The 15,873-nt window shown below is 40.2% G+C and overlaps 1 protein-coding gene across 1 annotated transcript in view; it reads left to right on the top strand.

Annotated features, from left to right (window-relative positions):
* Nucleotides 1-15,873, top strand: part of EGLN1 (egl-9 family hypoxia inducible factor 1) — a 56,772-nt gene that overhangs the window by 34,855 nt on the left and 6,044 nt on the right. The window contains exons 2-3 of the mRNA XM_049697550.1: nucleotides 10,463-10,582; nucleotides 15,510-15,646. Of these exons, the coding sequence (XP_049553507.1) occupies nucleotides 10,463-10,582; nucleotides 15,510-15,646 (257 nt within the window). The remainder of the gene's footprint in view (nucleotides 1-10,462; nucleotides 10,583-15,509; nucleotides 15,647-15,873) is intronic.

Genomic DNA, 15,873 nt, shown 5'->3' with positions numbered 1-15,873 from the left:
TGTTTGTGGCCCTCTCAGGGTGCCGCCTTTTCCAAATATTGTGTTTCCTCTACTCAGAATCTCCCCTGCTCTGGAAAAGTTCTATTTTTATCCTTCAAAATTCTGCTCATTTGTCACTTTCTCCATACAGTATTTTCTGCCGCCCCATTCCCATGAGCGCGTTGATCATCTTTGCTGTCTGGATGCCTTGTGTAAGGCTCTGTTTTGTTCAGTACGCCGTCCCGGATGCCTTTGTGTGACCGTCTCCCTGTTATGACCCACCTGAGCCACTTCAGTTGTTTAGGTATTAGGCTCTTTCTGAAAGACACTGCTTACGTTTGCAGCTACAGATAAGTGAGTACTGTTGATCTGCTCCCCCAAAACTGAGCTTCCAGATGGCATGTTACTATGAAAACTCAGCCTGAGCTCTGCCACACACACAAAATAGTCTTAGAGACTGTTTTCTAAACTGGATGGAATCTCTACTCTCCATTCATTTAGAAACTCTGACAAGCACCTTTTATGAAAGGTTTATTCCAGGCAGAAGTGCTAATATGGTTTTAGTATTCATTTTAACCTAGATGAGATCAGACAACAGAATTCCCTTAGAGGGGACTAATCGCAGAACCAGCGGGAACCTTAAGGCCTGGGGTACCATCCCAAAGAGTATAGACCACTGGGTTCACTAGACTTCTATGTACGTGCTCATGTAAGAGCAGTGGTCCCTGTTTGACATCTAGCCAAACCACATAGCTTACTCACCACTCTTTTCTAATACTGTAGTCATTTCTAATATCTATTATGCTAATCACCAAAGTCTCTGGATTTGAAGAGAGAGAAAGATCCTGGGCTTACCTGAGGTTTCTGATTAGAAGCTTTCAGCATTAACCAATGACTGTCTCTATCCGGGAGTGGCTTTGCAAATGTTAACTGACAATCCAGGATGAATATCAGGACCCTCTAATCCAAGCCCTCCAGTCCGTTAAAACAAATAAGCACTCTCTATGCTGAAATAATTTAAATAGTTTAAATCACACCTCTCTTGCAGACTCTGGAATTTCAGGAAGCATGTGTTGAACTTCCGTCTCTGTATCCCCAGGCCTAGCGAGGTGCCGAAGTGCATGTTTGTAATGTTAAGCAGCTGGGGGTTTTGTTTGTTTGTTTGTTTGAATGCTAAATTGCAAACTCTGCCAGAGAGTTATATCAATAATAAAACAGGTTTGCCATAGCTGTCAGAGACTGTGTCTTACCTGTGCACCTCCTTGCATGGGCTGGAATGCAGTGCAGTCGTGTCGCTCCTGGAGATCCAGCTGAGGCCTGCCCGGGATCCCCACCTCCTTGTGCAGAGAGGCTGCTCTGTCCTCCTCAGGTTTCATCTTGGGGTGCTGCAGGTGACTGCCATAAACAGAGCCCAGCTTAGGAACCTGAGGAAGGGTTGTGCAGAGCTGGTGAGGTTGCAGCCGAGGGTAACAAATTATAGGTCTCCTCTGACAGCAGAGCCAGGCAGCTCAAATATAAACTGCTTCCCCAGACCGATTCGTGATTTGTACAGTAGGACTTTATCAATTCCTTGCTAAAAGGGAAAAGGAGTGCAGTAAGGCATCATTATGTATCTCTAGATTACACTGCGTGTTGGGACATTGCGCTTAAGCAGGTGGATTTTTAAATGTATATTGAAGTTTTTTTTCTTTGGGGCTAGAATTAGGGCCCAATAAGGAAAGTAGTGTGTCTGGTGTTGGATTAAACAGTCCATCATTGTTGGGCCATTTGAGGAGTAATTTGGAGCAATACTATTTATTGTGTTTCCTTTTTTTTTCCCTGCCTTTTTCATTCCTGTGAGTATGGAGAGAAGAGTCTCTTGGACTTTTTAAAACTTTAACTTATATTAGTAATTATTATGGTTATACTCTGCCTTACTACACAAATTATAACTAGCTGGTATTAAAATATTCTATAGGAGCATAGTAAAAATGTTGAAATTGTTCTTGTATTATATGATAGAAGATTAATAAAGAGCTCTCAAAAATCAGTAGAGAAATGATTAATAACCCAATAGGAAAGTGAATAAAGGATGTGAGTAAGCAGTCAACAAAAGAATTAAATAGCAAGTAAAAATGTGAAAAATGTTTACTCATAAATTGAGATGTGATTAAAACATTAATAATACAAGTTTTTACCTATTTTAAAAGAATGAAACTTAACAGCTGGGGTTGGCAAATGGGTGGGAATATATATGTACTCATACAAAGTATAGGATTCTGAAGGATATTTTGGCAATAAAAGTTTTTAAAGATTTATATTTTCACTTCCAGGAATTTGATTTTAGGGAGTCATTGAGGATGTTTACAGTGATTAGAGCTCCAAAACTGTTCTCAATCACAGTATTGTTTATAATAACAAAAAGTTTTTAAAAACGTTTTAAGGAAACAACGTAAATGCCCTTGTATGTCCTGTTTTATAATATATCTTTAATCATTTACAATTAGTCAAAAAAGAATAAGTGAAATAATTAGTCAAAATTCATTTACAGTTGGTCAACCTTTGGCTAGTTATTTAACCATTTTCCTGTGATGAGGACAGCAACAAAGCTTAATGAGTTCTTACTCTAAATGAGTTTATTCCATAAGAACGTGTCCTCTGTTCCTTCTCTTCTCCCTACACGCTCTTCCTTCCGTGGCACTCAGTGGCAGCCGCGTCGCTTCCCCTGTCCCCTGTGAAGATGGCGCCTAACCCGCATCTCCAGCCATGACCTCTTTTTGACGTTCCAGACTCGCATTCCCAACTGCCTTTTGAACATCTGCACCCAGATGGCCTAGCAGCATGGCAAACTCAGTATGTCCACAAAAAGGAACTCATCTTTCCCAAACCCATATTTCCTACTTCCAGTAGTGGTCTGTTCATCTCAACCAGACACAAACCCTCTTAAACCGTCTTTGATTCCAGCCTGTCCCTTGCTCTATCGGTGAGAGCGCATACTAAGGCCTCTCACTTTCCTCAGTCTCTACCCCTCCCCATGCTGTTGATCCTTTGTCCTGCTCCCTCTTTCCCCACCCTTCACCAGCTCCCTCCTCTCTGTCAGGCTCTCCTTGCTTTTCTTTGTCTGTTGCAGTTGTGATATGATTGGTCTCCTCAGTGTCGTTTTTCTTCCTGCCCCCTTTCCCAGATCCACCCTGTATTCTACTTGTCGTGTTTCTGAAGCACAGTCCTCTCATCATGTTGCTCCCTTGCCCCAAAATGATGGCTTCCCTCTACCTGTAGTATAAAGGTCCCTTATTCCTGAGTCTGGCCCATCTTACCTTTTCCGTTTTCTTCCCTCTTCTCATGAACCCTGGACTTCAGCAAATCTGAGTAATGTTCTTTATTTTCTCATTTAAACCTTCCCTTAGTTAATTCACTCTGTGAATTGAAGTGCCCTCCTCTTCCCTAAAGTCTGCCATGATCTGTCCTAATACTGTCTTGGTACTTCCTTTTACAATCTTCGCTTTCTACCTGGAATTAGTTGAGTAAGTTTTATCCAGTACTGATCTTCTGAATGGTCTTTATTGCCCTGTGTGGACTAGAGGCTAGTACCAAGAGAGACTGCCCTGGTTCTTATTGCTATTATCCTTTTTCTCTGTGCTAGTTTTATTTTTTCCATGATATAGATTTGAAAAATTCACCTCCCCAAACAAAAAGTCTGTTTATTTATGGTGAGATATGTTATTTATAACATTAAAGTTTAGGAAATAAGTCAAGAGCCTTAAAATTTTAAATGCCTGTGGATTGCCCTTCCTCATTACCCCTATTTTTAACATGCTAATTAATGCAGTGAACCAAATTCATAACTTTATGAAGTTTTTAATTGTCTCTTTTAGGAAACGAGATTAACTAAGCAGGTGTAATTGAAATCTGCAGTTTTAAAAACTAGATTATTCTTATAGTAAATACCAACTTGCTGTTAGTCTAGTTCTCTTGATGACCTGTTTTCCCCTTATTTGAGCTAGATTTTGTGGACCCCAGAGGTAGTGAATAGTGGTGGGTGCGTGTGCTTTGGGAATGAAGGAGGAAGAGACTTAAAAGCTGTAACTGCAGGGCTGGAGGAAACCTTCTGCAGCACATCTGGACGTGGGAGGACCGAGCCTTACGCACGTGCGTATCGCTATGTCAGGTAGGCGGTCAGGCCGAACAGGACCCCACTGGAGCCAGGAACTGGGGAGGCTGCAGAGCCGCCGGTTTTCCCTCTGGGCCCCTCAAGGTCTCTAGGGCCTTTGGCAGGCTTTCTGTTCTCGTTATAGTTCAGTTTTCTGATCTCCAAAATGGATACATTAATTGTACCTAACCTCATAAACTTGTGAAGACATGGTGAGACGGTAATCCTTGCCTGGCTCAAGGTAAGTGCTTACTGAATGTTAACTGTCAACATCTACAAAGGGCAGAGGGCTGGCGACCCTGGGGCAATATAGTTTAATAGAATACATTTTCAGATAGTAAAGCTTCTCCCCCCATTCAGGGTAAATATAGTACTTTGATAGCCTGTAAAATTTTACTTTTCTTGCCTTTGAATCAATGTTTTAAAACAATTCAGTTCAAAAAGGAAAAAGGAAAAAAGTTTCCTGGTTCAACTTCATATTGAATACAAGCCTTCCAGTGCCAGAAATAAATGTCTTCAGATTCCAAAGAGGTATCGCAAACCTCTTCCTTCCTTTTATTCTTAGAGTAAAAAACAAATTTATGGTGTTTCTTATCTTAAGAACGTCCTCAATCATGTATAGTTTCATATCAAAAAGGAAAAAAATAGTATTTAATTGTTTTGCTTATGTTTAAATAGACTTTTCCTAATGGGAAACTGAAATATTTCAACTTGGTGTCTCAAAGAGATGTCAGATTAGGAATGTACCTCAGAATGATATAGTAGGCAATCGCATTGTTTCTTTTTCAGGCTAATGTCTAGACTCTTCCGCTGTCTTCCAGCCCAACCCTTATAGGAGTGTGAGGTCGTGTCTGCTGCTCCTCAGAAAGGACAGAAGGATGACCAGGGAGTACCGCTCCAATCCCCAACAACTCTCTAGGGATAGAGATACTTCAGTTTTTCTTCGTCGACTTTAATGCCTTTCCTTATCCTTAGGACCAGTACATGCAGTGTAAATCTCTTGGAACAGTTTTACCCTTCATAAGTGTGTCTTACTCCCTGTGGGCTGCTATAACAAAATACCACAGACTGGGTAGCTTATTAACACAGAAATGTATTGCTCACAGCCCTAGGGGCTGGAAAGTCCGAAATCAAGGCGACCATGCGGGTCACTGTCTGGTGAGGGCCCTTTACTGGTTCGTAGCCAGCGACTTCTGGTTGTGTCCTCACATGGTGGAAGGGGCAGGGTTACCTCCAGAGCCCCTTTGTAAGAGCACTGTTGCATTCATGAGGGCTTCCCCTTTGTGACCTCAGCACCTCCCAAAGGTCCCACCTCCTAAGTCTTTGGGGGTTAGAATTTCAACATGTGAATTTAGGAAGGGACACAAACATTCAGACCATAGCAGTGTGCATTATCTTACAATAATCTTTCATATAAATCCCAGAATACGGAAGCTGCCTTCTTAAAAGCTTTTGCTGTGGCCATCCCCACCCAAGGACCACAGTGGCTCACTGCTGCTGACCTTTCCTGTCCTTCTTCCTTTGCTGAATTTTCAAAATTTCATCCTATTTTTACCAAATTAACTTTACTACTTAAGTAATTAAGTGACAGAGCAGACCGTTATAAAAATACCCCACTGTCCCCTCAGCTGTTTCCTATATTTGTCATGCTTATACTGTTTGCTTTTTATCCCTTCACCTTTCCAAATCACATCTGTCCTTTAAAGATAAGCTGGGGTCATGTGTAGCTCAGAGCCTTGTCCCTTTATTTTATCCCACATGAATAATTCCTTTTTTTCAGAATTATTTTCCTGTTTATTATTTGCACTACTCAGTTTTATCAGTTGATTTGTAAGTGCCCGGTGTTTTCTTTCTTTCCAGTTGCCTGGTGTTTTCTTTCTTTCCAGTTAAGTCCTTTCAGACAGATATCACACTGACCCTTTTTGTAGTGTGATATGGTAGGTATTCCATAAATATTTTTTAATACTGCTAATGACTTCTAGACTAATAACATGCTCAAGCAGGTGAAATCAGGTGTCGAATGAGTTGTTATTAGTTGCTTTATCAAGAGATTAAGAGAAAATAAATTGAATTTATTAAAAGTATTGTGAATAAGAATCTGCATATTAAAAACAAACAAAACAAGAACAGCACTATCAAGAGTCTTTTTTACACAAATACATGTAAAATATACCAGGAAGGGGCTTCCCTGGTGGCGCAGTGGTTAAGAATCTGCCTGCCAGTGCAGGGGACACAGGTTCGATCCCTGGTCCGGGAAGATCCCACATGCTGTGGAGCATCTAACCCCGAGGGCCACAACTACTGAGCTTGCGCTCTAGAGCCCACGAGCCACAGCTACTGAAGCCCGCGCGCCTGGAGCCTGTGCTCCGCAACAAGAGAAGCCACCACAGTGAGAAGCCCAGGCATCACAGCGAAGACCCAACACAGCCAAAAATGAATAAATAAATTTTTTAAAAAATTAAAAAAAATATATATATATATACCAGGAAAACAAAATTACCAGTTAAGACGTAAAGTGTAAATATTTTTTCAAACCTGGAAGCACTATGTTACATTTAAGGAACTTTAAATTTTGATAATCCAAACCATAGCTAAGGATAACTTTATTTAAATATGAATACTTATTTTAAATATAACAGCTTCCAGATTTCATGAGACGTTATAGAAATACCTTTTTATGTTTTCTAGAATCCAAGTGGGGAGGAGTCTCAGGACACACATGAATTGCTAAGTGCAGTTTCACTGTGTCATTTTTAGGCCACACAGATACTTGAATGAATTTATGATCCTTCCAAATCTTTGCACGTTTCCTACAAAATTTATCTTTCCCCAGAACCTCTAGGAGTGTGGCTCTTTCGGGTCTCAGGTTTTCCGTGACGATCTGCTCTTTCTGGGTATGCTTGGCTCTCCCTTTTCCTCTTAGAGTCTCTAGTTATAGGCACGGAAGGGCTTGTCTGTGCTCTGGGGTCAGGGTCGCCTTGCTTCCTTCTCCTTTACACATCACTCTTATTTTATAGCCACCCGCAGTTAGCTGTAATTATTGATAGGCCGTCTAGTTCGCTGGGTTACGCTGGTGTTTTGCATTTTATCCTTTTACAGTTGTCCTAATGTACTGCTGCCTTTCCTGCGGCTGGTATTGACAGGTCAAACTGGCAGATAAAATGCAGGCCCTGTGTATCACTGATCCCCTTCTCCTTCCTTCCTTTCTCTACATTTGGTAGCGTCCCTGCCACCAGAGCGGAGCTAAAGGGATCTAGGGGACAGCAGGCCAGGCTAAAGTGGTAATGGCACCTCAGATAATACACTTAGGTGGGCGTGAGTGAGCTATATCAGGGATTACAGAATTTAATTAATACAATTGTTTAAAGCTTTTATTGCATCTTTTATTTTTTCCAAAAGTTTCACTTGGAATTCAAAGGACACAGATAAATGCTGCCCCTAGTTGAAGGCTGGGGCAAGACCAAACAAATGTTTGGCCTCTTCTCATTTCACTGGACCCCCCGCCACAGGTGGCCACCCTCAGGTACCTCCAGTAACCCTAAGGAAAGCGGAGTAGAAGTGACTGACACAAACAGGTCCCATCTTGAGGCATAATCCTGGTGTCTTCAATCCTGTTCTACTCTGGGATGTCTGGCTCATCGTGACTGTTGCTGAGAAACTCCTTTCCTACCCTGTGCATGTTACTAAAACCACTCTTTCACCTAGTGTTTCCATCTTGGTAAATTGTTAGCTCCATTCATTCAGTTACACAGGCTGAAACGAAACCTGCAGTCATCCTTGTCTCTTCCCTACTCTCCGCTTCCGGTCCCTGAGCACATCATGTTGCTTTTCTGCCTTCAGAATACATCCCACCTTGCCACCCTGGTCAGCCTCTTTTTTGTTTTTCTCCTAGAAACAAACTGCAGTAGCGAATTAGCAGTCTTCTTTTTTCACTCTCCACCCCCAGTCCCCCAACACACACACCACAGTCTAGTACAGTGGTCAGTTACGCGGGTTCTTAAACCAGACTGCCTGCATTCATACCTGGGTCAGCTGTCGTATGTCATTAAGAACATGAATTAACCTTTCTGGGCCTCAGTTTCCTTAACAGGTAAATGACGAGGAGGAGGACGGTACTAGTTACCTCATACAGTTGTGTCAGATAAGTTATTGTATGTAAATTACTTAGAGTAGCGCTTGGCAAATAGTAAACGTCCAGTGAATGTTAGGTAGTGGGTGACACTGAGGGTATTGCAGTTGTTATTTTTTATTCATACAGAGTCTAAATTGACCACCTTCAGACATTAATCAGATGTGTCCTCCATCGGCCTCCTGTCACTTTTAGAGCAGTATCCAGAGTCCTCACCATGGCCTGCAGGACCCCCTCCGACCATCCTCTGCCCTCGCTCCTTTTCCTGCAGCTGTCCTGCTGCTGCCCTCCGCCTGCCACGCCACTGCTGCCTCCGTGCCCGTGGGCCCTCTGCCGGACGTGCTCACCCCGCACACGGACATGCGACTCGCCACTCCCTTCCTTTCATCTCTGCTCAGTGTTAGATCCTCAGAGCGGTCAGAGTATCCTTCTGTCGTTTTCTGTATCCTTCAACTTAACACATTATTGACCGGAGATGTATTAACGCCACAGACGTTAGTTTCTGCAAAAATCCCCCAGTCAATAATGTGTTATCTTTTCATAAGATATGAAGAAAATCATCGCTACCTAACATCACGTTATATATCTGTTTGTTGATTATTAACCCCACTATGCTGAGTTCCATAATAAATGAAAGCAAGAGACTTTGTTCATTTTAGCCCCAGGCCCTTTCATGTACATAGTAGGTGGTCAAGAGGTGTTTGTTAAATGGAGGGATGGGGTGGGGTGGGGTGGGGTGGATGATCGAAGAAAGATTTTCCCATTTGTTCTTACCCGAGAAATGCTGAGGTTACAAACCAGATAGTTGGAGGGAGGCCTGAGTAAACTTTCTCGAGATGAGAACTCCTTAGGGAAGAGTTCAGGTTGATTTTTTTCTTTTTTCTTTTTCCTTTTTTGTTGATAAGAATGTATCAAGTAATTTACCATAATTGTCTCAATTAATCATATATGGATTAGTTGCATTATTAAATTAGTACCTTTTTATAGTTAATGTTCAAGGTCTGCTACATATGCCTTTCCTTTGCAGCTAATGACAAGGAAATTGGGTTTATCTTTTATTGAGCATTATTAAATGCAAGAAACATGTCATTCTCCCTCTTATTACAACCTCAGGTCACAAGAAGAGGGATTTAAAGTCTGTCTAGAATTACGAAAAATAGAGACATAAGCAATCTTCACCAAAAATTCTTCTTCTGATAAAGAGCAGTAGGTCCAGGTGTCTATGAAAATGTGATTTTTTTTTTTTTAAGCATTCAGGTTTAAAATGCTTTCTAGTCCCTCAGAGATAGAACAGAGTTATTTGTTCACTTAGGAATTTTAAAAATTAGCATTTGCCATTTATCTTAAATAATGATGTAATTTAATTACTGTTTGATGACTGTACTAATTCATTGACACTAATACTTATCCATTAACTTTAACACGTGGAGAAATTAGAGAAATAAAGAATTTCAAGAATAACTGGTAATCTTGAGCATCTTTGTTTTTTTTTTCTTCGTAATTCCTGAGATTTAAAAAAAATTACCCTTACTAATTTCACTTCATTATAATGTACTACATTTCTAGGACATGCAAGTTATTTTTTGCTTTTTATTTTGGGCCTCTCTTACGCCTGCATACTTAAACCCAACAGTCTTCTGAACTACATCTTGTTATAATCTGAGTGAAAAAATGACTTTCTGATTTGAAGAGGGGTTCGTCACATGCTAATTTGTCATTTAGCCTTTTTTAAAAAATCACTGACATTAAATGAGTTAGTGTTTGGAGTTGATCTTCTAAATTGTGTCTATCCAAATTGGTACCACTCAGAGGTGGTATCAGAGGATGTGTGTGACTGTCGGTCGGTAACGCAGGTGTTCTGTGGCGAGCTCAGGGAGGGTGGCCATCCCCCATGGAGCAGGACAAAGCCCACCTGATCTTGATTATCGGCATGAGTGACGATCACGAAAGAGGTCCTGCAGGCTTTCCCATCCTTCCACAGCAGCTTTTCCCATCGCTGTGACGCAGAATTCACCACACTTTGCATTGTTCACCAGCCTACCCTGTGTTTTTTCTTAATGTCAACATAGAAGATTTTTACCTCTTCTATTTACAAACATGATTTTTATTAGAGAAAGAATTTAAGCGTAAGTCAGAGTAGCCAAAAATCAGAGATCTTTGCTGTAAGCTGTTTTCCCTTTTTATTCATACGTGGACTTTAAAATTTATTATTATTATTATTACAGGCCATGGTTGCTTGTTATCCAGGCAACGGAACGGGTTATGTACGTCATGTCGATAATCCAAATGGAGATGGAAGATGTGTGACATGTATATATTATCTTAATAAAGACTGGGATGCCAAGGTATGCCACCTCATTGAGCATTTTTTTTTCTTACAGGTATTTTTTCCTCACAAGTAGTGTTAAGATTCATACTCCTCGTAGGTGAGACTGTCTTTAAAACGTGGCACAGTTAAACATTCCTCCTTAGGTATGTTTCACTCAGGTATCGGGAGTGGATCTTAGTTAACATGAAACAGATCCTCATAGAGCTCAAAAAGTAGGTTCCCTTATTTCGGATGTTGAAACATTCATATCCAAAATTTAACTTTAACAAAAGTATCTTTTATTAAAATAATATCCCTTCTAGTAGTTTTTATAAAAACACTTCTGAGAGTGTTTGTTTTATCATGACTTTTGCGGGAGATTATGTATTATGATTATGAAGAGTTATTTGCTCTTTAGCGCCTGCATTTCGTGCTTTGCATTGTTGCAGAGGTGTTGTCTGGCACTGGGCTATGGGATATAGGAGGCAGGATTTCTTTGTCCCCGGATTATGAAAAGCTAGTTTATCGGTACTGAAAAATCCTGTAAAACCAGTTAGAATGTGCAGCGTATCCAATTTCTTGTGTTGCAAATATTTATTCCCTTAACATCAGCCTGAGTTTCACTTAAGTTTAAATGATTTAAACTTTAGAAGTGTGTCATGTATTATTGCACTGGAGGTTGTATAAACTAATTTTTGGTTGAATTTTGTAAAAAATCTCTTTTTACTTACATGTAATGAAGCAAAATATTTAAATAGAAAAGTGAACATAATGTATAGCCCAGTGGATTTTCAGAGAGTGAACACACTTGTGTAGCCAAGGTAATTTTTAAAAAATCAAATAACCTTTAAAACAAACACCTTCTTCCACCACATGCATACACACATAAATGGAAATCACGAGGTCTTAAATGTACAAAAACTTAGTCCTGTTCTAAAAGCAAATCCTAAAACTTAGAGTATGCTCACGGTGATCCAGTCATCTTTCCATATCATATACTGATTTAAAGAATTTCCTCTGTCCTTGATACTCTATGTAGAAAACCCTAAAGATTCCACACAGAAACTGTTAGAACTGATAAATGAATTCAGCAAGGTAGCAGGATACAAGATTAATATACAGAAATCTGTTGCATTTCTTTACACTAACAATGAAATACCAGAAAGAGAAAGTAAAAAAAATTCTGTTTAAAATCACATCATAAAAAGAATATATCTATGAATAAATCTAACCAAGGAGGTGAAGGACTTATATGCTGAGAACTATAAGACACTGATAAAGGAAATCAAAGGTGATGCAAGGAAAAGGGAAGATATTCCATGCTTTTGGATTGGAAGAATTAATATAGTTAAAATATGGCCATATAACCCAAAGCAGTCTACAGATTTAATGAAATCCCCATCAGATTAGCCATGACATTTTTCACATAACTAGAACAGATCATCCTAAAATTCATATAGAATCACAAAAAAAACAGAATTGCCAAAGTGATCCTGAGGAAAAAGAACAAAGCTGGAGGCACAGCCCTCCCGGACTTCGGACTATACTCCAAAGCTACAGTACTCAAAAGAGTGTGGTGTTGGCACAGAAACAGACATATGGATTGGTGAGACAGAATAGAGAGCCCAGAAACAAACCCACACACCTACGGTCAGTTAATCTTTGACAGAGCAGGCAAGAATATACAGTGGAGAAAAGACAGTCTCTTCAGCACGTGGTGCTGGGAAAGTTGGACAGCCGCATGTAAATCAGTGAAGTTAGGACACACCTTCACACCATGCACAAAAATAGACTCAAAATGGCTTAAAGACTTAAATATAAGACATGACAGCATAAAACTCCAAGAAGAGAACACAGGCAAAACATCGTACCAATGTTTTTCTTAGGTCAGTCTCCCAAGGCAATAGAAACAAAAGCAAAAATAAACAAATGGAACCTAATCAAACTTACAAGCTTTTGCACAGCAAGGGAAACCATAAACAAAAAGAAAAGACAGCCTATGCGCTGGGAGAAAATATTTGCAAACAGTGCGACCGACAAAGGCTTAATTTCCAGAATATACAAACAGCTCATACAATTCAATAACAAAACAAACAAACAACCCAATCAGAAAATGGCAGAAGAACTAAGTAGACATTTCTCCAAAGAAGACATGCAGATGGCCAACAGACACAGGAAAAGATGCTCAACATTACTAATTATCAGAGAAATGCAAATCAAAAGTACAATGAGGTAACACCTCACAGAACGGTCAGAATGGCCATCATCAAAAAGTCTACAAATAATAAATGCTGGAGAGGGTGTGGAGAAAAGGGAACCCTCTTGCACTGTTGGTGGGAATGTAAATTGGTGCAGCCACTATGGAGGACAGTATGGAGGTCCTTAAAAAATTAAAAAGAGTTACCATATGATCCAGCAATCCCACTCCTGGGCATGTATCTGGAAAAGACGAAAGCTCTAATTCAAAAAGATACATGCACCCCAGTGTTCATAGCGGCACTACTTACAATAGCCAAGGCATGGAAGCAACCTAAGGGTCTATCAACAGAGGAATGGATAAAGAAGATGCAGTACATATATACAATGGAATACTACTCAGGTACAAAAAAGAACAAAATAATGCCATTTGCAGCAACATGGATGGACTTAGAGTTTATCATGCTAAGTGAAGTAAGTCAGACAGAGAAAGACAAATATTATATGATATCACTTATATGTAGAATCTGAAAAATATTACAAATGAACTTATTTACAAAATAGAAACAGACTCAGACATAGAAAACAAACTTATGGTTACCAGAGGGGAAAGTGGGGAGGGATAAATTGGGAGTATGGGATTAACAGATGCACACTGCTATATCTAGAATAGGGAAACAAGGATTTACTATATAGCACAGGGAACCGTATCCGATATCTTGTAATAAACTATAATCGACAAGAATTTTTAAGAAAGAATAATATAGATATGCACACATATGTGTATAACCGAATCACTCTGCTGTACATCTAAAACTAACACAATATTGTAAATCAACTATACCTCAATAAAATGAATAAAGTTTAGAATTAAAAAAAAAAGAGCAAGTAACAAAACAAATGCAAGAATAGAAAGTATTATAGAAGTGTGACAAGTAGTTAAAAGTAAAAAATGTTACTTTTCTGGGAAAAAAAAAGAATTTCCTCTGTCCTACTCCAAGTTCAAGGTAGAGGTAAGTTTTACTGCTAAGTATATTTTGAGGCATTATGTCAACAAACATGGTTTTTTGTTATAGCTTTTAAAGTTTGAAATAGAGACAAAATTGGTAATTCACCTTGAGCCCAACACACAAAACAAATTGCTATAAATTTGGTTAGAATTAAAATTTTTTTCCCGATTTTGTGAATATCTAGAAAACTATGAATATGTTTGATCAACTCTTAAATTTTACATTTTGTTAGAATCTAGGTTCTTTCTAGGCTGATCTTTTAATTTTTATATGACCTGTCCAAGGTCATTAATACGTTGTTTTTAAATTAGCATATAAGCAGAAAAAAACCTTCAGTATTTTTATATGTAAAACTGAAAACTTTCACTGCAAGATTGCACTGAATATGTACACTGTGGCAGAAGTTGTTCTGGGTGCTGGAAACAGCAGAAATAGAACTATCCCTCCTAGAGCTTGGGCTGGAGTGGAGGGTACAGATCAGTAGACGGACGATTACACTTGGCGCTGCCAAGTGCAGGACAGATTGCTGTGGGAACACGTGGGAGCCCGCCTAATTCAGGGATCAGGGAACGTTTCCCAGAGGAAGAATGGTAGCTTCAACTACGTGTTTCTGAACATTTTCAGCAGATGGCCTGTGCTATTCCCGGCGACTCCAGTGAAAGGGCGGAGGGCAGGGGGAGAGAAAAGAGGCATGTTCTCGGTCACAGTCTAGAGCTCCTTTAAAAGATGTCTGCACGAGTGCTTTGGCAGTCGCTCGGAACAACGCTGGAACCTGAGGAAGGAAGGCAAGGGAACCGGGTAGCTTGAATCTGCCTTACTTGACAGTGAGCCTGTAAACAGCTTCTCTGGCTGTAGTGGAACCGAGGAACAGGCTCAGCCTCCATGGTGTCTTGTTCAAGTATCAATGTGCCTTTCAGTTGAAGAGTCTACCTGTTAGGAGTTGAGTTTTCCAAGGGTGAAGAGCTACTCACTTGGGTCGGGTTTACCTCGCTTTACTCCCCCCCACCCAGATTATAATTACCACAAGCACCACATCTGTCTGAATTATTTCCTACTCTGCTCCCAGGGCCCAGGACAGGGCCCAGAACAATAGACATCCAGTCAGTATTGGAATGAATAGGTAAGTCCATCTGGTCCAAACAGAGAAGGATATTTGCTGGGGTAAATAGTAATGATCCTTTGTGAAGGGAGTCCAGTTGTATAGGCAGGGAGTCATCGATGTGTCAGGCCCAGTCTGGGGAGGGAGAGCTACAGTTTCTAATGATGACTGCAGCGCTGATGATAAATGACACTTTGTACTGATTTAGTGAGTTCCTTAAATAAGAGGCATTAGATTTGGCAAGGGCAAAGAGCTAGTTCTTTGACATACTTAAACCATTTGTAGTAATTTAGTCAACATGACTAGATATGGCTATATTTTTAAGAGTAGGTTAGGCAGATCATCACCATACATAAATAAGAAATGCTTACTACTTTTTCAGGCTTTCAAGTGTCATTTTAAGACTTTTGAGTTCAGATCATATACATCTGTCTCATCAAGTATTTACAAAATTCTCTGAAAGAAGGAACGAATGTTTCCTTGTATTGATTGGTGCATGTACTTGAAATCTCAGCTCACCTTCCCACCTCGTTAACCGAGATATGTTTGTGAATAATTGATTTAAGACTTCGGATATCCTGAATTGGTCTTTTCCCCCCTAAATTTAATTTTGTAGCATTCTTGGTCACTCACGCTTACATATTTGGCCCTTTTCCTAGGTAAGTGGAGGTATACTTCGAATTTTCCCGGAAGGCAAGGCCCAGTTTGCTGACATTGAACCCAGGTTTGATAGACTGCTGTTTTTCTGGTCCGACCGTCGCAACCCTCATGAAGTGCAGCCAGCATACGCTACAAGGTAGTACTCCTCCCCTTCAGGAAGAAGTGGTCAAGAGCACGTAGGGTAGGAGGGGGTGGCTGGGGTGAACATGGACATTTTCTAATGCGTACTTTCCTGCTCTTCACCTGCCTTTATCAGAGGGCCTCGGTCGTAACTGTTTAATTTGAATAATTCTGTAAGATGGATTCACAGTTGGTACCAAATGCTTGTGAGTCTCTTTGCACAGCCACTCCGTGTCTGGGGTC

This window comes from Orcinus orca, chromosome 14 (assembly GCF_937001465.1).
Source record: "Orcinus orca chromosome 14, mOrcOrc1.1, whole genome shotgun sequence".
Lineage (NCBI taxonomy): Eukaryota > Metazoa > Chordata > Mammalia > Artiodactyla > Delphinidae > Orcinus > Orcinus orca.
The sequence above is the reverse complement of the archived record's forward strand: the minus strand, read 5'-3'. Positions and strand labels throughout refer to the sequence as shown.